Source organism: Triturus cristatus, chromosome 3_1 (assembly GCF_964204655.1).
Source record: "Triturus cristatus chromosome 3_1, aTriCri1.1, whole genome shotgun sequence".
Taxonomy (NCBI): domain Eukaryota; kingdom Metazoa; phylum Chordata; class Amphibia; order Caudata; family Salamandridae; genus Triturus; species Triturus cristatus.
The window spans coordinates 345,637,854-345,659,304 of NC_140583.1; the positions used below are offsets into that span (position 1 = coordinate 345,637,854).

Consider the following 21,451-nt stretch of genomic DNA (forward strand, 5'->3'; position numbering starts at 1 on the left):
GCAAACGCCACAGAATCCGGAAATCGTACACCCGGGCATGTCCTCAGTCCGCAGCGCTCAGTAGAGGGGAGCGGCCACGGCAAAATGCAGGCCGAGGGGGGCTCCACTCCGGTGGACCGGCTCCACCCAGGCACAACAGGCCGCTGTTGTTCAACTGCCACCCGGTCGAGGTGCCCACTCGAGGTCCCGGCTTCGGGACCGCACGGGCCGCAAAGTTCGATCGCTGATTTCTCCGGGTGTGTGGCAGTCAGAGACCTCGGAGTCACGCGGTCGGTTGCCACGTTCACTTACGGACACATTCTCGTGGTGCAGAAGAAGGATCTCTTGCAGGATATCCGTGCGGGGTGCGGAGGCTCACGGAGCCGGGAATCTACGCTGCCGTCTCGGTCGCCATCTTGGCTCCTCCTCGCAGCTGATCATTTTGAATGTTTATTTCTTACATTTTAAAAAGGGCCACCACTTGGCATGATGTGACTTAGCGGCCATGCTGAAAGTATAGAAAATAATATTTTCATACATTCAAGATGGCTGCCATGTTGCATGCCTCATGCACCAAAATGTGATGCAATATGGTGTCCATCTTGAAACATTATTTTCCATACCAGCAAGATGGCCGCTGCATCGGGTCATACTATGTTGCCTTCATATCAGTAAAGCAGTAAACTCTGTATTTACAGATTTCTAATAAACCTTTGATGAGGATGAAATGTAAACTGGCATATCTCACCACAAGATTCTATATATAAACAGCTTACAGATACAGGTTATTGACCATCTTCCGGTTAAGAGGGGGATTAAAAGGGAACAAAAAATGAAGTTCCTGACCAACGTTCAATCAGCCACTGCAACAGCAGTGGCATTAGGGATCCATAGCATTATTAAAGTGTTTCCACAAAAGCTTAAAAATCTTCCTGTTTTTAAACTTTGTAAAAGTCTAGTATGTTCATCACTTGAAAGCACAACAACTGATTTCCTATTTGAGGGGGTCATCCACTGCTGCTTCATATCACTGCAACAGGTTATCTGTAAAGAGATGGGTACCATATACCATTGACGCACTAAAACACCTAATGGGAAGGATCACCATTAAACTGAATAAACCCTATTCTCCATATTATATATGATCTGGTTGTATAGAATGTGTGGCCAAACAAATTGATACACGACATAGGATACCTAGCTTCTAAAGGTAATTTGTGTTGATCTCTGTAGAAGACCTTTATTGTGTTGTGTGTAACAATATTGCCTGCTTGATGGGAATGCATGCAAAATGTAGACATACCCCTCAATGAATGAAAATATACATAATTATTGTTAAATCAAAGTTCTTCAAGACACAGCATAGGCAAATTTAGTGCAGGCTGCCGAAAGATAATATACTTTTTTTAAAGACTATCAACACCCCCTTTCTTAAAGATAACTCTGCCCCTAATCTAGAGGTTTCATTCCCGGCTGAAGCTTGAGTGGACCACTTTTTATCGATTTTTACACCTTCCATAGACATAGTTCAAGAGAAAGGGCCATTACCAGACATAATTGAATTTGTTATTACTTTTACTTCAGAAGAAAACTAAAGAGCATTATCTAAATCTGCATTGCTTAAAGCACCAGGCCTGGACGGGGTCTCCACTGATGTGTACAAACATCTCCCAGACCTTTGGACTCCTCTCCTTACCATCGTTTGTACTACAGATGGGTCGGGGAGGATACCACCTTCTTAGTCTGGATCTTTCATTATTCCCATATTGAAGAAGTGTTCTAAGCAAGATCCAAAATGTTATAAACCAATCTCACTGCTTGATTCTTCAGCTAAAATTCTAGGGAGGGTTCTATTAGAAAGACTAGAGGATTGGGCAGAGGAAAAAAATATTTTATCACAAGCATCTCATGGATTCAGAAGGGGCTTAGAGAGCGTGGAACAGTGCATGCCTAAATCTAGTTCTTCTAATAGGGAAGTACTTAAAGGCTAGAGAAGGTAATTTGTATATGTATTTCAAGGGCCTAAGCAGCCACTTTGACATGGTGAATGAAAATAAATTATGTAAATGCAGGTCAGCTTTAGGGGCCCGAAAGAAATCATTTCACTACTTGCTCATATGTGCAGTGAGCTAACAGCAAGAGTATAGTATGGAATGCAGGGTGAACTAACCAGAGCATTTAAGATACGCAGATGCTTAAGACAGGGGTGTGTGTAAGCTCCTTTCCTTTTTTCAATATACAATAATGGAATAGATGAGTGCTTACAAATACTTGGAGCAGACACCCCAAGAGTTGGATCTCGATCAATACTTATTTTGCTATATGCAGATGATGTTCTTTTGGCCCACACTCCAGTGAGTCTGCAGATTCTTATTGGTTCTGTTAACGATTTTGAAGCTAAATGAAGGGAAACTTTTACCATGTCATGTCAAAGCAAAGAAGGTAAAACATATTCTTTAAAAAAATTTTTTTAAAGGCAGTAAAATTGCAAGTAAGAAGCAATTTTGCTACCTAGGATTGAAGTTTTCTGACAGTGGGGTTGGGATGCACGTAAAGCGGTCTGTGTGGTTAATATGTCCAGGAATGAGGGGATATTTTGATTTGCTGCAAAACTAAGGAATAAATCAATATCAGAAATGTTAACCCTTTATAACTCCAAGACGGCAACTGCCCCAATTCATGGAGTAGGAGTCTGGGGGTCGTCAGACAATAAATCCCTTCAAAGAAATTAGGACACATTTCTGAAAGGTTGTTAGCGGTTCCACATTCTAGCCCCGGATTTATTGTACACATTGAGTTAGGCATTCAGTCTATTACGAATATTACAGAGCAAAACTGTTCCGGTTATGGCAATTGGTTTAGAAAAAACCTGAAGCTTAATTAACCCAAGAAATACTGAGGGAATGTATGGCATCAGCTGAGCACATAATATAGCCATGGCTATCCCATGTTAGGGTGAGTTAAACTCATAGAAACTAAGGATATGAATGTGTGGGAAAACCAAGAAGATATTTCACATTTCCCTAAAACTGTACTAAAACAGCTTGTATGGGATAAGAGTATTTAAATAACTAAACATGTGGAGGAGTCCAAAAGTACAATTGGGGTGTTGTAAATTGAAACAACGATGTGATTAAGCATTTACTAAAGACATTAATTCTCCTCTTATAGATCGTGTTTTCTCTGTTATGTTGACCGAAGCTTGGACTCCATTTTGTATTGTCATGCTTCCTCGTGTTCCCCACGAGAAGAGTCCAACCTCTGTGTTAGTTGCTCTTGTAATCTGCCTAGTAACAGTCTATAAATAGCTCCTTTGTCCATCTGGCACATGCCCAGACTTGACCACATCTGTTATCAGTTAGCCTGGTACTGTGACTCCTCCCTCCCCGCCCTCCTGGCTACCCTTCCGCCTTCCTACGTGGCCCTACGTGCCGATCGTTCGGCGGGCAGGGCTGGCGGAGGGGTCGCCTTAATCGCCAGGTCAGATTTGCATTTTCTATCACTTCCTTTTCCCCCTATGCTCCCTGCTGACTTCTTAGTAGTCCGCTCCCTCTTATCCTCCCCTCCCATCACTTGCCTTCTCGTGTACCGCCCTCCTCAGCCCTCACCTTCATTTTTACCTGCTTTTCAAGACCTACTGGCCAATCTGGTGGTCAATTATGCCTCGGTTCTGGTGCTGGGGGATTTTAATTACTGGCCCTCAGACCCACACGAGTGCCCTGCCTCAAAGGAATTTACAGAATCCTTACTATCTTTCAACTTCGTGTCACATATAACTGTCCCCACTCACTCTCACGGGCACACACTCGACCAGGTCTGGTCTCTCAACCTTCCATTGGCCTCGGTGGCTGTCTCTCCATGCCCCTGGTCTGATCATGCCCTCATCTCCTTCTCCATCCTCCACAACCCACTTTCCAAAACCCCGCGTGCCAAAAACACCTGGGCGCGGAACTGGAACAGGCTGGATCTCCCCTCCTTGACCTCCCTGCTCCGCAATTCCATTCCCTCCTTCTCTGGCCTATCATCTGCCTCTCAAGCCAAGGCCATTAACACCTGGCTGGCTGGAGGTTGCGACTTAGTGGCTCCCCTACGTCGCATTTCCATTCGCCGACTCAAGGACTCCAATAGATGGTTTAACGACCACCTAAAAGAACTCAAACTGAGCGCCCGACGGGCGGAGAGGCAGTGGAGGAAAGATTATAGCCTTTCATCTAAAACCCACTTCCTGGCATCACTGGCTAAATATAAATCAGCAATCCTGGCTGCAAAAACCGACTACTTCTCCACGAAAATAACGTCTGCCGACAACAAATCCAGGGTAATCTTTGGCATTGTGAATGACCTGGCATTCTCTGACCGAACTTCGTCCCAAATCCCTCCCTCCCAGCCCCTCTGTGATCAACTCAATCACTACTTCTCGGACAAAATCACAACTATCAAGGCTAATATCCCATTACCCTCGTCTGCTTTTGTTGATCCCTCCCCCCCCACCGTCCAGAACCCTCTCACCCTCATCCCTCCCCTCACTCAGGAATCTTTTCTGGCAATACTTCCCAAAGTAAAGTCGGGGTCTCCGGCGGACGTCTGCCCCGCACGCATCTTACAGCAAATCTACTCTAGCTGCCCTGATCCCCCTATCGCCTTTCTTAACAGCTCCTTGGCTCAGGGTGTTGTGACCCCTGCACTAAAGGCCGCCACCATAGTGCCTCTGCTGAAGAAACCCGGCGCGGACCCTTCCATCTCGGCTAACTTTCGCCCCATCTCCCTGCTGCCCTTCCTGGGCAAGGTGATGGAACGCCATGTCACCGCGGTACTGAGCGCTCACATCGAGGCGAATGGGGGGCTGGCCTCTCGCCAGGCAGGATTCCGCCCCAGGCATTCGACCGAATCGGTCGTAGTCTCAGTCCTAGACAACCTCAGAAAGGGTATGGATGACAACAACCACCAGGCACTGGTCCTCCTTGATCTCTCCGCCGCCTTTGACACGGTGGACCATACCATCTTACTTGCCCGTGTCAAGGCGGCCGGCATCGGGGGATCAGCTCTGGTCTGGCTCTCCTCCTTTCTGAGGGACCGCACTCAGGCGGTCCGACTAGGCGATTTCACCTCCACCCCTCTCTCTGTCACCTGCGGTGTTCCCCAGGGCTCCTCTCTCTCTCCCTTACTCTTTAATCTCTATATCTTTCCTCTTATCTATGCACTCCAGCAGCTGGAGGTCACTGTTTACAACTACGCGGATGACCTCCAGCTCATCTTTGATCTGTCCCCCTCTCCTCTCTCGGTCTCTAATTTCCAGTCAACTATGACATTCATCAGGGACTGGATGAACCACAACCATCTTAAACTGAACCCTGACAAGACCGAGCTGGTTCTCACTGGTGGTTCATCCAGCCCCTGGAACTCTCTTTTCTGGCCCCCCTCTCTTGGCCCGGCACCATCCCCCTCCACCGTGGTCAAAACACTGGGTGTTAAAATGAATAATCAGCTCACTCTTCACTCACAAATCAGTTCCGTGGTTTCCTCCTGTTTCCTCACTCTCCGAACTATCCGCTCTGTCTCCCGCTTCTTCTCTCCCCAGGCACTTAAGATCATCATAGCCGCCCTGGTAATCTCACGATTGGACTACGCCAACGCCCTCTATCATGGCATTCCAGCGTACAGCCTGCGAAGACTCCAAACCATCCAGAACCAGGCGGCCAGGCTGATATACAGCCTTCCACGCTACCACCACTCCACCCCCCTTCTAAAAAAGCTTCACTGGCTCCCCGTGAAACAACGCTCCCTTTTCAAGATCGGATGCATGGTTTTTCAGGCCCGCCAGGGCACTGCCCCCGCTTTCATCGCCTCACTAATTAAACCCTATGTCCCCGCTAGAAATCTCCGGTCTTCCTCCAAGTCCCTTCTCCAGACCCCCCGCTTCTCACGCAAAAAGTGGGGCGGTTCTAACTTCTCAACTCTGGCCCCTACTTTCTGGAACTCACTTCCAGACAATCTCCGTTCTGCAACTCAGTATCTCTCCTTCCGTAGAGACCTGAAAACTTTCCTTTTCAGCCAGGCTTTCCCCGCCTAATACTTACTCCACCCTTCCATGGTCCTTTTTCCTCAGTTACTGAACCTCCAGCGCCAAGAAACCGCAAGGTGTACGCCGCGCTCTACAAGTGTTTTAAATTAGAAATTAGCCTTGCTTGACCATGTTTTCGCGGGCTCAAGGAGTGCGTTAGCTCCGCCCACATATTGATTCAGTATTGAAAATGACCATAAATGGTAATGTTCTTCGGCCTCATGTTGTATCCACCCACTTATGAGCCCCTCTGTTGTGTATAAAAGGGGACCATGTACGAAGGTTCTTTGTGCTACTCTATGCAATACTGAAGAGTGTTGTGTGGATTGTAGGACCACCCTTAAGGGTTAATAAATGCTGTCTTTGTACTTTGCAGTTTCCGTGCCAACTTCCTTATAGATTCCATTACAGGAGAGCGAACCCTTGTGTCCTGCGGGCCTAGCTGGGGCCTGTATTCATCAATTGGCGCCCGTCACGTGGGGCTCATCGGCGACTCGGATGCTCGAAGGACTGGTCGCGACGAAGGTGAGGAATTGAGCCGGGGACGTGATCACTGCCAGCGGCGCCTTAGCCCTGGCATCCCAAGGTTTTTCTTCCTTCCCTTCCGAGCTGACCGTCTGGGTGGCGCCGGTCCTCGACTGAGACCTCTTCTGTCGGTCTTGCCGTGAAAGCCGTTTGGGCGATTGTGGAGCTTGGCAGTTGGAATCTGGACTCTTGATTGGTAAGAACCGGTGTACGGTACTTGCTCCGAGTTTTTGAAGCCTGATCTGGCTATTTGAGTTTGATTTGTGATGACTAGTCATATTTTGTATTTGTCTTTGTGAATATATATGCGTTGCAACACATATAGGCAGGTAATGTGGAGAGATTTCTCCGGAGCTGTGTAACTTTGAACGGCGCAACGATTAAGTGCCATTTTTCTATAATACTGCATATTTTGCATTATTTCTGAGCATGCCTGCTTTCAGCGCACTCCGTAAGTGGTGTTGCTGTTTTGGGAACCGGTTGAACCTCGAGGAATCTGCTCCAGCTCCCCCAGAGGGGACTCCTAATAGGGATATGTATGTGAAGCATGGTCTTTCTTCCATAATGTACAGCACAGTATGGAGGAAATATACAAAAAAAGATCCTGAGTTGCGATGGCCTTTGTATGGATCGTTTGATATACGTAAGATTGAGTATGTGGAACAGTGTATGTGTAAGCGGCGTGCTCGTCAGGATATGTTTGAGTGTGTGCGGTTGTGGGTGAAGGAGGTGCGTGAGCGAGAGAAGCGTGAGAAAGCGCTGTTTGATAAAGAACAACGGAAGAATGATCATGTGCGAGCACAGGAAGCGAAGCGTCGGGAGGACAGAGAGCAGACGGACAGGCAAGAGAAGGAGCGTAGGCTACAAGTTTCGGGACAATACGCTGTTCGGCAGCCACTTTATCCTGTCCTTAGTAATCTTGATGATGATTTTTATTTACTAGATCGCTCTCCGCCCCCTTATGTCGGCGCATCTGCTCCGAGGCCGCAAGATTCTGTCCCGGGTACGGGTAAGGTAGATACGCGGTCCATGTTATCAGCCGAGCAAATGGCTGAGCTTCGGCAAATTTCCTTCCGTGCACTTAACGGCAAGATATCCATAGAGGAATTATTCTATACTTGGGGGCCGTGGCAGGAGAGAGATAAATTGTATTTTCTGGGTCATTTTGCGGAGGAAGTGATTGATGCTTTCCGGAAACGTTCTGGTGTTTTTGAGCCCGACGAAGTGTCATCGGATGCTAAAGCATTGCGTAATGGTGTTTTCTCTTTTTCTAAGGCTCCAGATACGGCTCGGCGGCTGTTCGCCTTGCGGGACGAGGTGCTGGTCTTTAAAGAGAAAGCGCGCCAGCGAGCAGGGGAGGAGAAGCAGTCGGATTCGTGCACAACAGAGGGCCACTCATCCACCTCCCAGTCAGATAAGGATGACATAGTGCATGTTAAACCAATGCGAGAGGCGGCGCCTTTGTATGTTCCTCCTAAAGGAGCGGGGACTAGCTCGGACATTACCTCCGCCGATGCTAAGGGATATTTTGTGTATAATTGGGTTTACACTCCATGGCATAGGGCTGATGTTATGGCATTGAAGAATGCGCTGCCCGACCCCCGCAAGAATCCAGCGGCCTTCTATGAAGAAGTCGAGGGGGCCTTGAATTCTTGCGTTATGACTTTAGCAGATATAGATTTGTTCTTTGGGCTTATTCTACCACCAGATATGTGGCGATCTGTGCGAAAGGTGGATGATGTTGCCACTTTTAAGGCTCGATGGTCTGAACTGGAAGATGAGGATAGGGAGAGGAAGCCTGCGCAGAAACCGCCCCAGAATATTTTAGATCTCCCTGCTGCTATTGTGGCTAAGTTGAAGACAATTATCCCCCCTAAAAAGATTGACTGGAATATGTTAGCTGCATGTAAACAGAAAGTTGACGAGTCAGTTGCGGACTTCTTTACGCGCTTTGAGGAGACGTTTCACGATTTTAGTGGACAGTCGCTTACCGACGATACGGGACGCCACCTTTTCGCGGATAAATATGTGGCTAATCTGCTGCCGGCAGTTGCGGCCCGTCTAAAAGCGAGTGAAAGTTCTTGGTCTTCCGCTACACCGACGGCCCTCCTGACTATCGCTCAGTATTATGAGCGTCAGGAGCAAGAAGCGAAGGGCCAGGAGGAAAAGAAATCGAAAGATTTGAAAACAAAGGTGATGTTGGCACAAGTCTATGGCCCGCCTCGACGGGGTAGTAATAGAGGTAGGGGAGGATCTTATGGTCCTCCCTCGGGCCGGTCTGATTTGAATAGGAATCAATGTGCGTATTGTAAGCAATCGGGTCATTGGGCTAGGGACTGCCCGGTGTTGCATGCATCGCGTCAGGGGCATACCCCCGGTGGCCCGCGAGGTAGAGGGGGTTTCTCCAACTTCCGAGGGAATTCTAACGACCAGGCTCGTTTTGACTCTGCTGGGCAGCACCGAGATAGATCAAATGTTTTCGATCGCCAGCATCAGTATCAAGCGTCAGGGATTGACCGGTCGGGGTACCATGACTCTCAGCATGCATAGGAATGCGTTGGATGGGGGTTAGAATCAGTTGAGGTGCCAGTCGATCAGAAGGGCCCTTATGTATCGGCTGAGGTTTTGGGCTCTACTGATCAGTTCCTAGTGGATACTGGAGCGACACGTAGTGCGCTATCTAAGCAATTGGTTCCGGGGGCTCCCCCATCCGGCTTAATGGTCACATCGGTAGGGTTTGACGGTACACTCTCCCGAAGCCCTCTGTCACAGCCCCTCATGTTTAAGGTTGATTCTTTTTCTGCACCTTGCCCGTTTCTGCTTGCCCCGTACACACCGGACAACATTATGGGTCTTGATATGTTAAAGCATTTTAGGGCTACGATCCGCTGCTCCCCTGCTGGTGTGCGGGTAAAATTGAATGACAATTACCCCCGATCTGAACGGATGTGTACGATGTCAGAGGATGCGCTGTTATCTACCCTCCCTCGTGCGTTGTGGGCGACTTCGGATACTGATGTAGGACAAATGGTGATTCCACCGGTCCACATTAGCGTCCAGGAGGGGGCGGTGTTACCACGCCTCCCACAGTACCGTATTTCCCAGGAGGGGGAGGAGGCTCTCACACTGATAGTGCAGGATTTGATAGCGGTAGGGGTAGTGGAGGAAGTCCCCTATAACATTTGTAATAGTCCGATTCTTCCCATATTGAAAAAGGATACGGATGCCAGAGTTTATCGATTCATAATTGATTTGAGAGAGGTGAACAAGATCGTGATACCTCAATACCCAGTGGTTTCTGATATCACGACATTGCTTACCTTGGTCCCGCCTACGGCGACCATGTTCTCAGTGATTGATTTGAAAAATGCCTTCTTTTCCATTCCCATTCACCCTGATAGTCGATATCTTTTTGGGTTTACATTAAATAATAGATCTTATCGTTTTTGTAGGATTCCCCAGGGCTATACAGAAAGTCCTAGCATTTATAGTCAGGCTTTGAAACGACAATTGGATTCCTTTATTCTGCTCGAGGGGGTCGCCCTCATTCAATATGTTGATGACATCTTGCTCGCGGCTGACACTCTGGAGTTGTGTGAGAAAAGTACGTTATCCTTACTTTCTTTTTTAGCGTCCCACAATCATAAGGTATCTAGGAAGAAATTGCAATTCTGTAGACCAAAGGTGACTTATTTGGGTCACCTTTTATCTAAGGAGGGAGGTGCACTCACACCGGATCGTATCCAAGTAATTTTGGACACACCGAGACCGTCCACACAGAAGGATGTGCGTGCATTTTTGGGCCTTGTTTCTTTTTGTAGACAGTGGATATTGGGGTTTTCGCACATAGCTAAGCCATTGTTAGCCCTCTTGACAAAGGACACGCCTATTCCAATCCCTTGGTCAGATGAGTGTGATACTGCTTTTCAGCAACTACGACAGGCCCTTTGTTCAGCACCAGTGTTAGGGACCCCTGATTATGCAAAACCCTTTTCGTTGTATGTGCATGAGAAAGATGGATGTGCATTGTCAGTTTTAGTGCAGATGCACGGCGATAAGCAGCGCCCATGTGCATATTTTTCGGCTGTACTTGATCCTGTCGCCCGAGCATTACCAGGGTGTTTTCGCTCGGTTGCGGCGACAGCTGTGTCAATACGCCAAAGCGAGGGAATTGTGTTATCTCATAAGCTGTTGGTATTAGTTCCCCATGCTGTTGATGCCCTGCTTAATCAAACAAAGACGCAGCATTTGACCAGTGCCCGTTTAACGGGATATGAGTTGACACTTTTGGCTCCTCATATTACGTTGAAAAGGTGTATAACGTTAAATCCGGCCACATTGTTGCCTTACCCCGAAACCCAGCCTGAGGCGCGGAAAGCGCATGATTGTATTCTCGTGACCGATGAACAAACAAAGGGTCGTATTGATCTCCAGGATACGCCCTTTCCAGATGTAGATGGAGAACTGTGGGTGGATGGATCCTGTCTGAAGCTACCAGATGGTACGACTTCAGCAGCATATGCAATTACCACATTACAAACGATAGTGGAGACAGCACGCATACCACAGAAATCAGCTCAAGCAGCGGAACTGATAGCATTAACACGAGCATGTGAGCTCAGTACAGGACTGTGTGTGAATGTTTATACAGATAGCCGCTATGCCTTCGGAGTAGCGCATGACTTCGGCCTACTCTGGAAGGAGAGAGGGTTTTTAACGTCACATGGAGTACAGATAATGCATGGAGAGTTAGTTCATAACCTTTTAACTGCATTGACATACCCAAAGAAAATTGCCATCGTTAAGTGTAGCGCCCATAGGAAAGTGGTTGATAAAGTTGGAGAAGGGAATGCGTTAGCGGATCGAGTAGCACGGGAGACTGCGATGCAGCCCGGTACTACTGCCATGTATGTAGTGAAGTCACAGGTGGAGAGATGGCATGATGCGAGGGAGGAAGTGCGAGAAATGCAAAGGACCGCTTCTGACAAAGAGCGGGAACAATGGGCTAGTGAGGGAGAACTGGATGATGAGGGTTGCTGGAGAAATAAGCAGATGGATAGATGGAAATTACCCACGGCTTTTGTACAGCCGATGGTTCAGATGGCACATGGGCTAGCACATGTTGGAGCTTCCGCAATTGTGAAATTGCTTACCCAAGTCTGGGAGCATCCAGAGATTGCTAGCACAGCAAAGGGGGTAGTGCAGACCTGTATGATCTGCCTGAGGTATAACCCAGGAAAGGGTACTCGAACTCCAGCAGGAGGGTTTGTGACACCTACTGCGCCCTTCGAGGTTTTGCAGATGGATTACATCCAGCTTGAGCGCTGTAATAATCAGAAGTATGTTCTAGTAGTGGTCTGCGCTTTCAGCAAATGGGTTGAAGCGTACCCTACGAAAGACAATACTGCAATGACTACTGCGAAGCTGCTGCTGAAAGAGTTCTTCCCTCGGTATGGCGTCTGTAGACTTCTGTGGAGTGATAATGGCCCTCACTTCGTAGCGGATGTTATAAAGTACGTCTTGAAGGGCCTAGGCATCACTCAGAAGTTCCACGCCGTGTTTCACCCTCAGTCTGCAGGCCTAGTTGAGAAGTATAATGGTACACTGAAGCTTAAGATTGCCAAAATTCAAGCTTCGACGTCTTTGACTTGGCCAGACGCTCTGCCACTGGCGTTATTGTCAATTAGATCAGTACCGCATTCTCGAACTGGCCTTACGCCATACGAGATCGTTTTTGGACGCCCAATGAATATTTGGGGTCCACCAAGACCTAAGGCTGTGTATGATGTACCTTGTGTAATGATGAGCGATTATCTGGCACAGTTAACGGATAACTTGGTTTCTATCCATCAACAGGTCCGAGAGGCGCTCCCTGATCGGTCTGCCGGCGAAGGACATGGTCTCCGGCCCGGTGACCATGTCATGGTGAAAGTCTTCGACAGAACGAACAGTTTGGAGCCGAGATGGGTGGGCCCTGAGCAGGTCCTCCTCGCAACGAGGACGGCTGTGCGAGTCTCCAACCGAAAGAATTGGATCCACTCTCTGCACTGTAGGAAGGTGCCGCCCGGATTGGTGGAACCTGCCGTGCTGACCGATCAACGAGAAATTTTGGCTGCAGAGACAGGCCGTGCTGCGGAGCCAAACGCCACTGAGGAGCTCTTTCCGGACCACGCGACTCCTGGAGGAAGGCGATATCATCTTCGACCAAGGAAGTGAGTTTCCCAGTACCGGGACATACTGTCAGAACGGCCCTTGGGTTAGTGAAACGGAGAGCCGATGAGGCAAGGGGGGGGGATCAGCCCTGCATTAGTGTAGCGACACCCGTCTTGGCCCGCTGGTGAAGAAATCAACCGCTGCCCAAGGGGAAGAGTTCTGACAGACTTTTAGTTTCAGGAAGATATTGGGTTTTATTTTTGTTTTTGATATGGAGAAAAAGAAAATCCTTTGTGCATTAGGGTTTATGTTGACAGTAGCCATTGTTGGGATAACCACATGGTTCGTGGAGGATGTAACTCCCGCTCGGAAGATTCTTGTGTTGACAACTCCGGTGCCTGAGGAGCACTACTTTTATACATTACCGTATCAAGAGTTGAAGCATCGACAATCTTACTTGAATAACACTTTCATCCAGATGTTGCATCATACCCACGTTGCTACGAATGCTACGAACTGTTGGATATGTGGGATGATGCCAGCTCATCAGAAGAAAGGAGGAACGCCATTTATACCACTTCCTTTCTCTCATAATGGCTCTTGTAGAGCATGGTATACTTTGCTTTTTGCCACTCGGAAACCGACAGTGGGACGATTGCTTTTTAGACTTAATAAAGAATGCCATCAAGACAAAAATGGGTATCCACAAGCGAATGGGACAATTTGGGAGTGGGAAGAGTACCGACCAGACAATGAATCCATTCCCTACATCTTCACGAACACCAGAGACACTGTGGGAAAAGACAAATTTGTGATCCAAGTAGCACAAGCTCAAGCGGACCTGTGTGTCCAGAGTGTGGGTTCCATCCCTGTTGGTGTTTGTGATTGCATTACTGTTTTGAATATTGATGGGTTGAACAATAGTACCTTCTTGGCCTCCCATAATACGTATTTTGTGTGTGGAAATAAAGGTTATTACCGTCTGCCGGCTGGGTGGTCTGGGGTATGCTATGTATCATTTCTATTACCTCCTGTATTCCTAGCACCCGCATCATATCATAAGGATCTGAAATTATTGAATAATGTGACTGTAAATAGGTATAAACGTACTTTATCAATTGACGATGTAGATCAGACTGACACCAGTCTGCAACAGTATATTGATTTTAACTTAGGACTGTTTTTCTTTGTTGGAGCTGCCCTGAACAGTAGGAAGATCCGAAGGTTAACAAGAGTGGTAGAAGCTGTGACAAATCAGACTGCTGCTGCTCTTGGGAATCTTACGGAGGAATTGCAGATTACTAGAATTGTTGCATTGCAGAATCGTATGGTATTAGACGTTATGCTAGCTGACAGAGGAGGAGCATGTAAAATTATTGGAAGTAGCTGTTGTGTGTTTATCCCTGATCATACGCCATCAGTTTATAATGCCATCAATAAACTGCATAAAATTGCAGCTGAGATCCATACAGAAAACGGCACTTGGTCCTTTTCTGGATGGTTTTGGGCGTTAATTACTGCCTGGGGATGGAAGGTTTTAACTGGTCTCTGCATTATTGTGGCGGTTCTGTTTTTGTGCTGTATCTGCGTTCAATGTGGTCCCTTGCTCTGCTCATTATGTGTATCATTTTGTATCCCTGATAAGAAGGCTATTGCCGATGTTGCCCACCAAAAACGTTTAGCTAAAGAAGTTGAAGAAATGATGACAATTGACATATATGATGATTATCCTAACAAACCGGATGTCTTCAGTAAATGCTGAAAGGGTCGTCTGTGTAAATTGAAACAACGATGTGATTAAGCATTTACTAAAGACATTAATTCTCCTCTTATAGATCGTGTTTTCTCTGTTATGTTGACCGAAGCTTGGACTCCATTTTGTATTGTCATGCTTCCTCGTGTTCCCCACGAGAAGAGTCCAACCTCTGTGTTAGTTGCTCTTGTAATCTGCCTAGTAACAGTCTATAAATAGCTCCTTTGTCCATCTGGCACATGCCCAGACTTGACCACATCTGTTATCAGTTAGCCTTGCTTGACCATGTTTTCGCGGGCTCAAGGAGTGCGTTAGCTCCGCCCACATATTGATTCAGTATTGAAAATGACCATAAATGGTAATGTTCTTCGGCCTCATGTTGTATCCACCCACTTATGAGCCCCTCTGTTGTGTATAAAAGGGGACCATGTACGAAGGTTCTTTGTGCTACTCTATGCAATACTGAAGAGTGTTGTGTGGATTGTAGGACCACCCTTAAGGGTTAATAAATGCTGTCTTTGTACTTTGCAGTTTCCGTGCCAACTTCCTTATAGATTCCATTACAGGAGAGCGAACCCTTGTGTCCTGCGGGCCTAGCTGGGGCCTGTATTCATCAGGGGCATATATATATCATAGCCAACAAGGCTTACAGAGTGGTCTCTGTAGGGTGCAAAATGTCCAACACAGATTGCTCATTACAAGATTTAGTTTTTCTTAAACACACCATTTGGTGGCTTTCCTGACTGGAACAAAGTGGGCTGACAATGCCGTGAAATGTTCATGTAACAATTTCTCGACACAATCAATAATGCATACACCCCTCTTTTGCACAATTATCCAAAAAGCCTATCAATTTTAATGAATATGGATGACAATAAGATCAGTTACGTTTTAGCAAAGTACTTTTTCAACTGTATTAAGAATTAGTAAAGCCCTGTAGAAAATGGAAGCTGTCTTACTAACTGACAGATTCTTCTTATCGTTTTAGCATCTTGCACTTTAGTTTTCCAAAGATAACGTTAAATGCTAAGAAAAATGACTGATATTTTTATACTGGTCTGTAGATTGATTGGAGACAGTTTGAGAAATAGAAATTAGCATTTTGCAGTTTAAGGTTTTTAAGATGATAATTGCTTAGATAGTGACTGATGTCTTCTCACTGTTTATACTTCTTGCAAATTAATTTAGTATTGAAGCATAGGAGTATTTTCCATTAAGAATGAGATCGATTTTAGTTCAGTAATATGAACGAGGAATAATTACCAAATGGGAACTATTTGGAATTACAGTATGGCATTAATGTAGATCGATGGAATGTTAAGATTTTGTGCTTTTATGGTTTATCAAATAAATGAATTAAATAAAGAATGTGAAATGAGATCTGGTTGTATAATACGAGTTGCCAAAGAAGTTGATACGTGACATAGCATAGCTAGCCGCTTAAAGTAATTGATCTCTGTAGAAGGCTTGTATTTTGTAGTGTATAACAATGTTGCCTCTTTGATAGGAATGCATGCAAAAATGAGGCATAACCCTTGAATGAATGAAGAGATACACAATTACTGTTAAATCTATTAGCGCATGGTTTGAAAACTTTTTATATAACTACAAACTTTTATTTAAGCATATTTTTTTATTTAACATTAAGCCAGAACCAGTTTAAGTGTCAGTTTTCTTTATAGAAATACAAAAAGTAACTTACGCAAAGCACTAGTGGATGGCCCATCTTGTACCAGTATCCAAAATGATGCTTGTCATACGATGGTACAGTCTTCACTTTCACATTTGATGTTAAACAGAGCTCTGAAGAAAAAAGGTAATATTATACGACAAATAGTTATGCAGAGCGACCAAAAAGCTTTAGAAGGACCCATATCAATATATTTTCACACTGCGTGTTTCCATTAATTTCTGATCATATAGATTGGGGATATGAAACCTAGCTAAGTGAATCCTACCAGGAAAACCCATATTCGATTGCCTGCTTCAATTACGTTTTAAATGATGTAAACACCTATATACATTTAAATAAGGCTGGTGGCCTGGGCTACAGGGCTGACGGATGCTGGGGTGGTCAGGGTGGAGTGACTGGAGGTGCGCTACAGGACATTTGTAACAATACACTGACTGTAGTTTTTCCATGACAGCAGGATGCAAAATATTCAACATTGGTTAGGTTTATCCCAATTACCCTCTGCTTACATATAAGCAAATTAGACATTAATATGCCGACCAGAGCTAATGAAAGCAGGCAGCTCCGCTATCCAAGAAATAACGTAGAATCAGGACTTTACATTTGCACACAAAAACACTGAAGACATGACACATGGAACTTTAACCACTTAATCATGCCTCAGATACAGGAAGGCCACACAGAAGACTAGGAACTGGAGTCAGTGATAGGCAGACTACGGCCAAGTCAAGAGAGGCGAAAGTGATTTTTTAAAATTGACTTCACTTGCACCAAGTAAACATGAACTACATCCCTCCTATACAGAGCTGCCCTTTACAAATTGTCTGAAACTAGAGGTACTTCTTCGGGTAGATGTTTAAAAACGGACACCCTTTTACACGCTGCGGAGGAATAATGTTCCCACTGTTGGCATCCATTACCATTGAGCGGGCATTCTGTGATTCTGCTGCCCTAGGAAAGCACTGGTTGAAAAAGTACACACTGCTACTGCACTCTCAATCAATCAACCAATCAACCATTTATAGAGCATGGCACATCACCAGTGAGGGTTCCGAGGTGCAGTAGGTGTTGGCTGCTGCGTGGTGGGTTCTCATTCAAACATGTAGGTCTTGAGTTCTTTCCTGAATTGCTGGAGCGAAGTGGCAGTTCTGAGGTGTAGGGGAAGGGGGTTCCATGTCTTGGCTGCTAGGTGTGAAAAGGAGCGACCCCCGCTGTTGGTTCGGTGGCTCCAGGGGGGTGTCTGGGAGGCAGAACAGAGGAGCCAGGTCGGTTTGTGGAAGGTCAGACGTTTGTTGAGGTATGAATGTAGTTCATTGCGTAGTGCTTTGTAGGCGTGTGTCAGCAACTCTAGCACAGAAAGTGCTTTGCTAGAAGATGCCAATATTTATAGAGATCTCTAGTATTGAAAAGGCACTGCTGGGGAAAGCTCACACTATAGCCTTGAGAAGGCTATGTTGTCTAGCACTAAGAAAGAAAACATTAATTGCTGGAGGTAGCTGTCACTGCTAGATTTCTATATGACTAGGAAAGCGCAGCTATGAAATGCATGGTTCCTACAGCACTGAGTACCGTGAATGAGGCTCACAATGCCATTCTACAAAATCAGGCGCAAAGGTTTTTTGTGCCCGTTTGTGAGCTTTGCATCTTTTTAAGTTGGGTACAAACATCTTGGGTCTTGGTGCAGAATTTTAGACCGTTCACTGCTGTCTCTTGGAATGGTAAAGTGGGAGCAGCATGATACTATAAGTATAGAGGCATAGAGAAACATCTTGTTTTGGCCAGAATGTGTACATGATTACTCTAGAGAATAATAAATAAATGATTAAAGGGACTTGTTTGTTGATAAAAGGAACATATCAGCATAGGTTTTTTGATGTATCTCTTTCAAAGAAAAGCAAAAGAGAACACATTGTGACTCCAACTACAAAGCAAAAATGCCAAATAATTATTTTGAGAGGCTAGTATTGTGTATGAATGGCATGCTGGAATAACCACTGCTCCTTGCGCGCTAGGTACGTGGAATATGGGTTGGGAATACTCAGCTGGACTGGTTCAGGGTTACAGCTTTAGCTTGTCTATGTTGTGGTACAGCTTGCTGAGACTGGTACCTATCTGCTACTAAAGACTACCTACCCATGACTGTAATTCACATAGCTAGGTGTTTGGACTCTGAACTTGGCATAGACACTACCATGGTGGGAAAAGGAAATGGGTTTGCAGAGTATGATATATGTGTGTCTCTCCTGGGATGTCGGATCCTGTGGGAAGCATGGATTCAGCAACAATGAAAAAGTGGTGATTTCACTTGACACAAACATATTTGACAGAGTGGAATTGGCATACTTAATCAATGTCATGAAAAGAATAGGGAAAACTGAAATGTCTGTACAAAGCCTTTGTTTTCAGCAATAAGCATTGGCTTCTGGATCTTCGTGCGAAACTTCGTGAGGACATGGAAGGATCCCAAGTTTCTAGGCCCCTACCAAATAACACAGAGCATGCCAACAACAGTAAAAGTGGAGAGGATGCGGAACTGGGTAGACATAATGGATCTTATCCCATTTTCAGCCTCACTCTTGCAGAGAGAGGAGGCGGCAATGGTCCCGGAGTAAATGACACAATGAAGAGACAGTTAAGGAATATGCTACTTACCAGTATGCATCTGTTCTTGGCATGTAGAGCTGCAGAGTTGTACACTTAGCATAGATCGCCATCTGGTGTTGGGCCCGGATGTTTGCAGTTTGTTTTTCTTCTTGGACAGTCTTTGGAAGTCACGAGTTTGGTGACTCCTCCTTCGGTCCGTACTGCGCATGGGCTTCGGCTCCATCCTCAGATTGTTTTTCGCCAACAGGGAAATGATGGAGCGTAGTAATAACAGTGAGAAACCCATGTGTTGTATCTAAATAAGATGTACTGGAACGGATACAGGTAGCCGGGGAGGCGGGTGGGCGTGTACAACTCTGCAGCTCTACATGCCAAGAACAGATGCATACTGGTAAGTAGCATATTCCGTTCGAGGCATATGAGCTGCAGATTGTACACTTAGCATAGATTATATAGCAGTACCCAACCCTAGCGGCGACCACCGGTATCCGTTGCAGCTGTTTGAAAAAGTGTCTTTAGTACAGCCTGGCCCACCCTAGCTTGCTGCTTGGAATGCACATCTACACAGTAGTGTTTTGTGAAGGTGTGCGGTGTAGACCATGTGGCTGCCTTGCAGATGTCATCTAAGGGTATATTCCCTAGAAAAGCCATAGAAGCCCCTAACTTTCTTGTAGAGTGGGCTTTAGGGGGAACAGATAATGTTCTCTTTGCCTTTTGATAGCAAATTTGTATGCATTTTACAATCCACCTAGCTATCCCTGATTTTGAAATGGGGTTGCCTTTATGTGGTGGAGAGAAGGAAACGAACAATTGTTTAGTCTTCCTGAAGGGTTGCGTTCTTTGTATGTAGTATAGTAACGCCCTTTTTACATCAAGCGTGTGTAAGGCCCTTTCTGCAACAGATTGGGGTTGCGAAAAGAAGACAGGTAATTCCACTGATTGATTGAGGTGGAAGGGGGAAATGACTTTGGGCAGAAACTTCGGATTTGTGCGAAGTATGACCTTGCTGTGATGCATTTGTATGTAGGGTTCCTGTATGGTGAACGCCTGTATTTCACCAACCCTTCTAAGGGAAGTGATAGCTACAAGGAAAGCTGTTTTCCAGGTGAGAAACTGTAGCTCACATTTGTGCATTGGTTCAAAGGGCGGACCCATTAGACGTGTAAGAACCAAATTTAGATTCCATACAGGGGAAGGTGGTGCCCTGGGAGGAATTACTCGTTTAAGGCCTTCCATGAAGGCTTTAATAGCGGGCACTCTGAAGAGTGATAAATGCTGCCTGTTTTGTAGATAGGCAGCGATCGCTGCTAGGTGTAGGCGTATGGATGAATATGCCAGGTTACACCTGTGAAGATGGAGCAGATAGCATATTATGTGCTGTATGGATGCATCTAGAGGGTTGATTGTATTGTTACGGCAGTAAATTACGAATCTTTTCCACTTTGCGGCATAGCATGCTCTAGTGGTAGGACGTCTGGCTTCCATGATGATGTTCATGCAATCAGGGGGAAGGTTAAGGTATCCGAATTCTAGGATTTCAGGAGCCAGATCGCCAGGTTGAGCTGAGCTGGGTCCGGGTGCCTGATTTCTCCATGGTTCTGGGTTAGGAGGCATGGGGATAGATGCAATTTTTGATGTGGTACCACTGACAGTTGTAGTAGCGTGGTGTACCACGGCTGCCTGGCCCACGTCGGAGCTACCAGAATGAGTGTGAGGGAGTGCTGTTGTAGCTTCCTGACCACTAATGGAATTAGTGGGAGAGGTGGAAAGGCGTATGCAAATCTGCCTGACCAGTTCATCCATATCGCATTGCCCTTGGACAATGGGTGTGGGTATCTGGCGGCGAAGCTTGGGCATTTTTTGTTTTCGTGGGTGGCGAAGAGGTCTATCTGAGGATGCCCCCACTGTTGGAAGAATGGGTGAAGAACTTGTGGATGCAGTTCCCATTCGTGTAGTTGTTGTGTTTGTCTGCTGAGCAGATCTGCCATGGTGTTTTGTACGCCTGGAACGTGCTGTGCCAGGAGAAAGATGTTTTGGGGAATTGCCCATCTCCATATGCTCTGGGCTAAGCGGGAGAGCTGGGGAGAGTGTGTCCCCCCCTGTTTTTGTATATAATACATCGCAGTCATATTGTCTGTGCGAATGAGGACTGCTTTGCCCGAAATCTGTTTTTGGAAAGATTTTAGGGCTAGAAAGATCGCCAAGAGCTCCAGGTGGTTGATGTGGAGCGATTTTTGCTGTGGCGTCCATAGACCTTGCATGGTGAGGTGTAGGAGGTGCGCTCCCCAGCCGGAGAGTGATGCGTCCGCTGTTAGAATCACCTGAGGAACCGGGTCCAGGAACGGCCGCCCTTTGGAAAGGTTTGTGGTGTTCCACCACTGCAGAGAGTGATGTGTGCGGCCGTCCACCAACACCAGATCCGTCAGCTGACCCTGGGCCTGGTTCCACTGTTGTGCTAGGCACTCTTGAAGTGGACGCATGTGGAGTCTTGCATGGGGCACTATGAAGATGCAAGACGCCATCATTCCTATGAGCTTCATAAACACTCTTGCTGGAAGAGAGTGTTGAGGAAGGAATGTTTTGCGTAAGGCTTGAATGCTTGTGATTCTGGCTGAGTTTGGATAGGCAATACCCTTGGAGGTGTCTATAGTGGCCCCGAGATATTGCTTTGTGTGAGATGGTA

The 21,451-nt window shown here is 46.2% G+C and overlaps 1 protein-coding gene across 1 annotated transcript in view; it reads right to left on the bottom strand.

Moving 5' to 3' along the window:
• MAPDA (N6-Methyl-AMP deaminase) overlaps positions 1–21,451 on the bottom strand; it is a 156,037-nt gene that overhangs the window by 28,656 nt on the left and 105,930 nt on the right. The window contains exon 9 of the mRNA XM_085644065.1: positions 16,174–16,274. Within this exon, the coding sequence (XP_085500191.1) occupies positions 16,174–16,274 (101 nt within the window). The remainder of the gene's footprint in view (positions 1–16,173; positions 16,275–21,451) is intronic.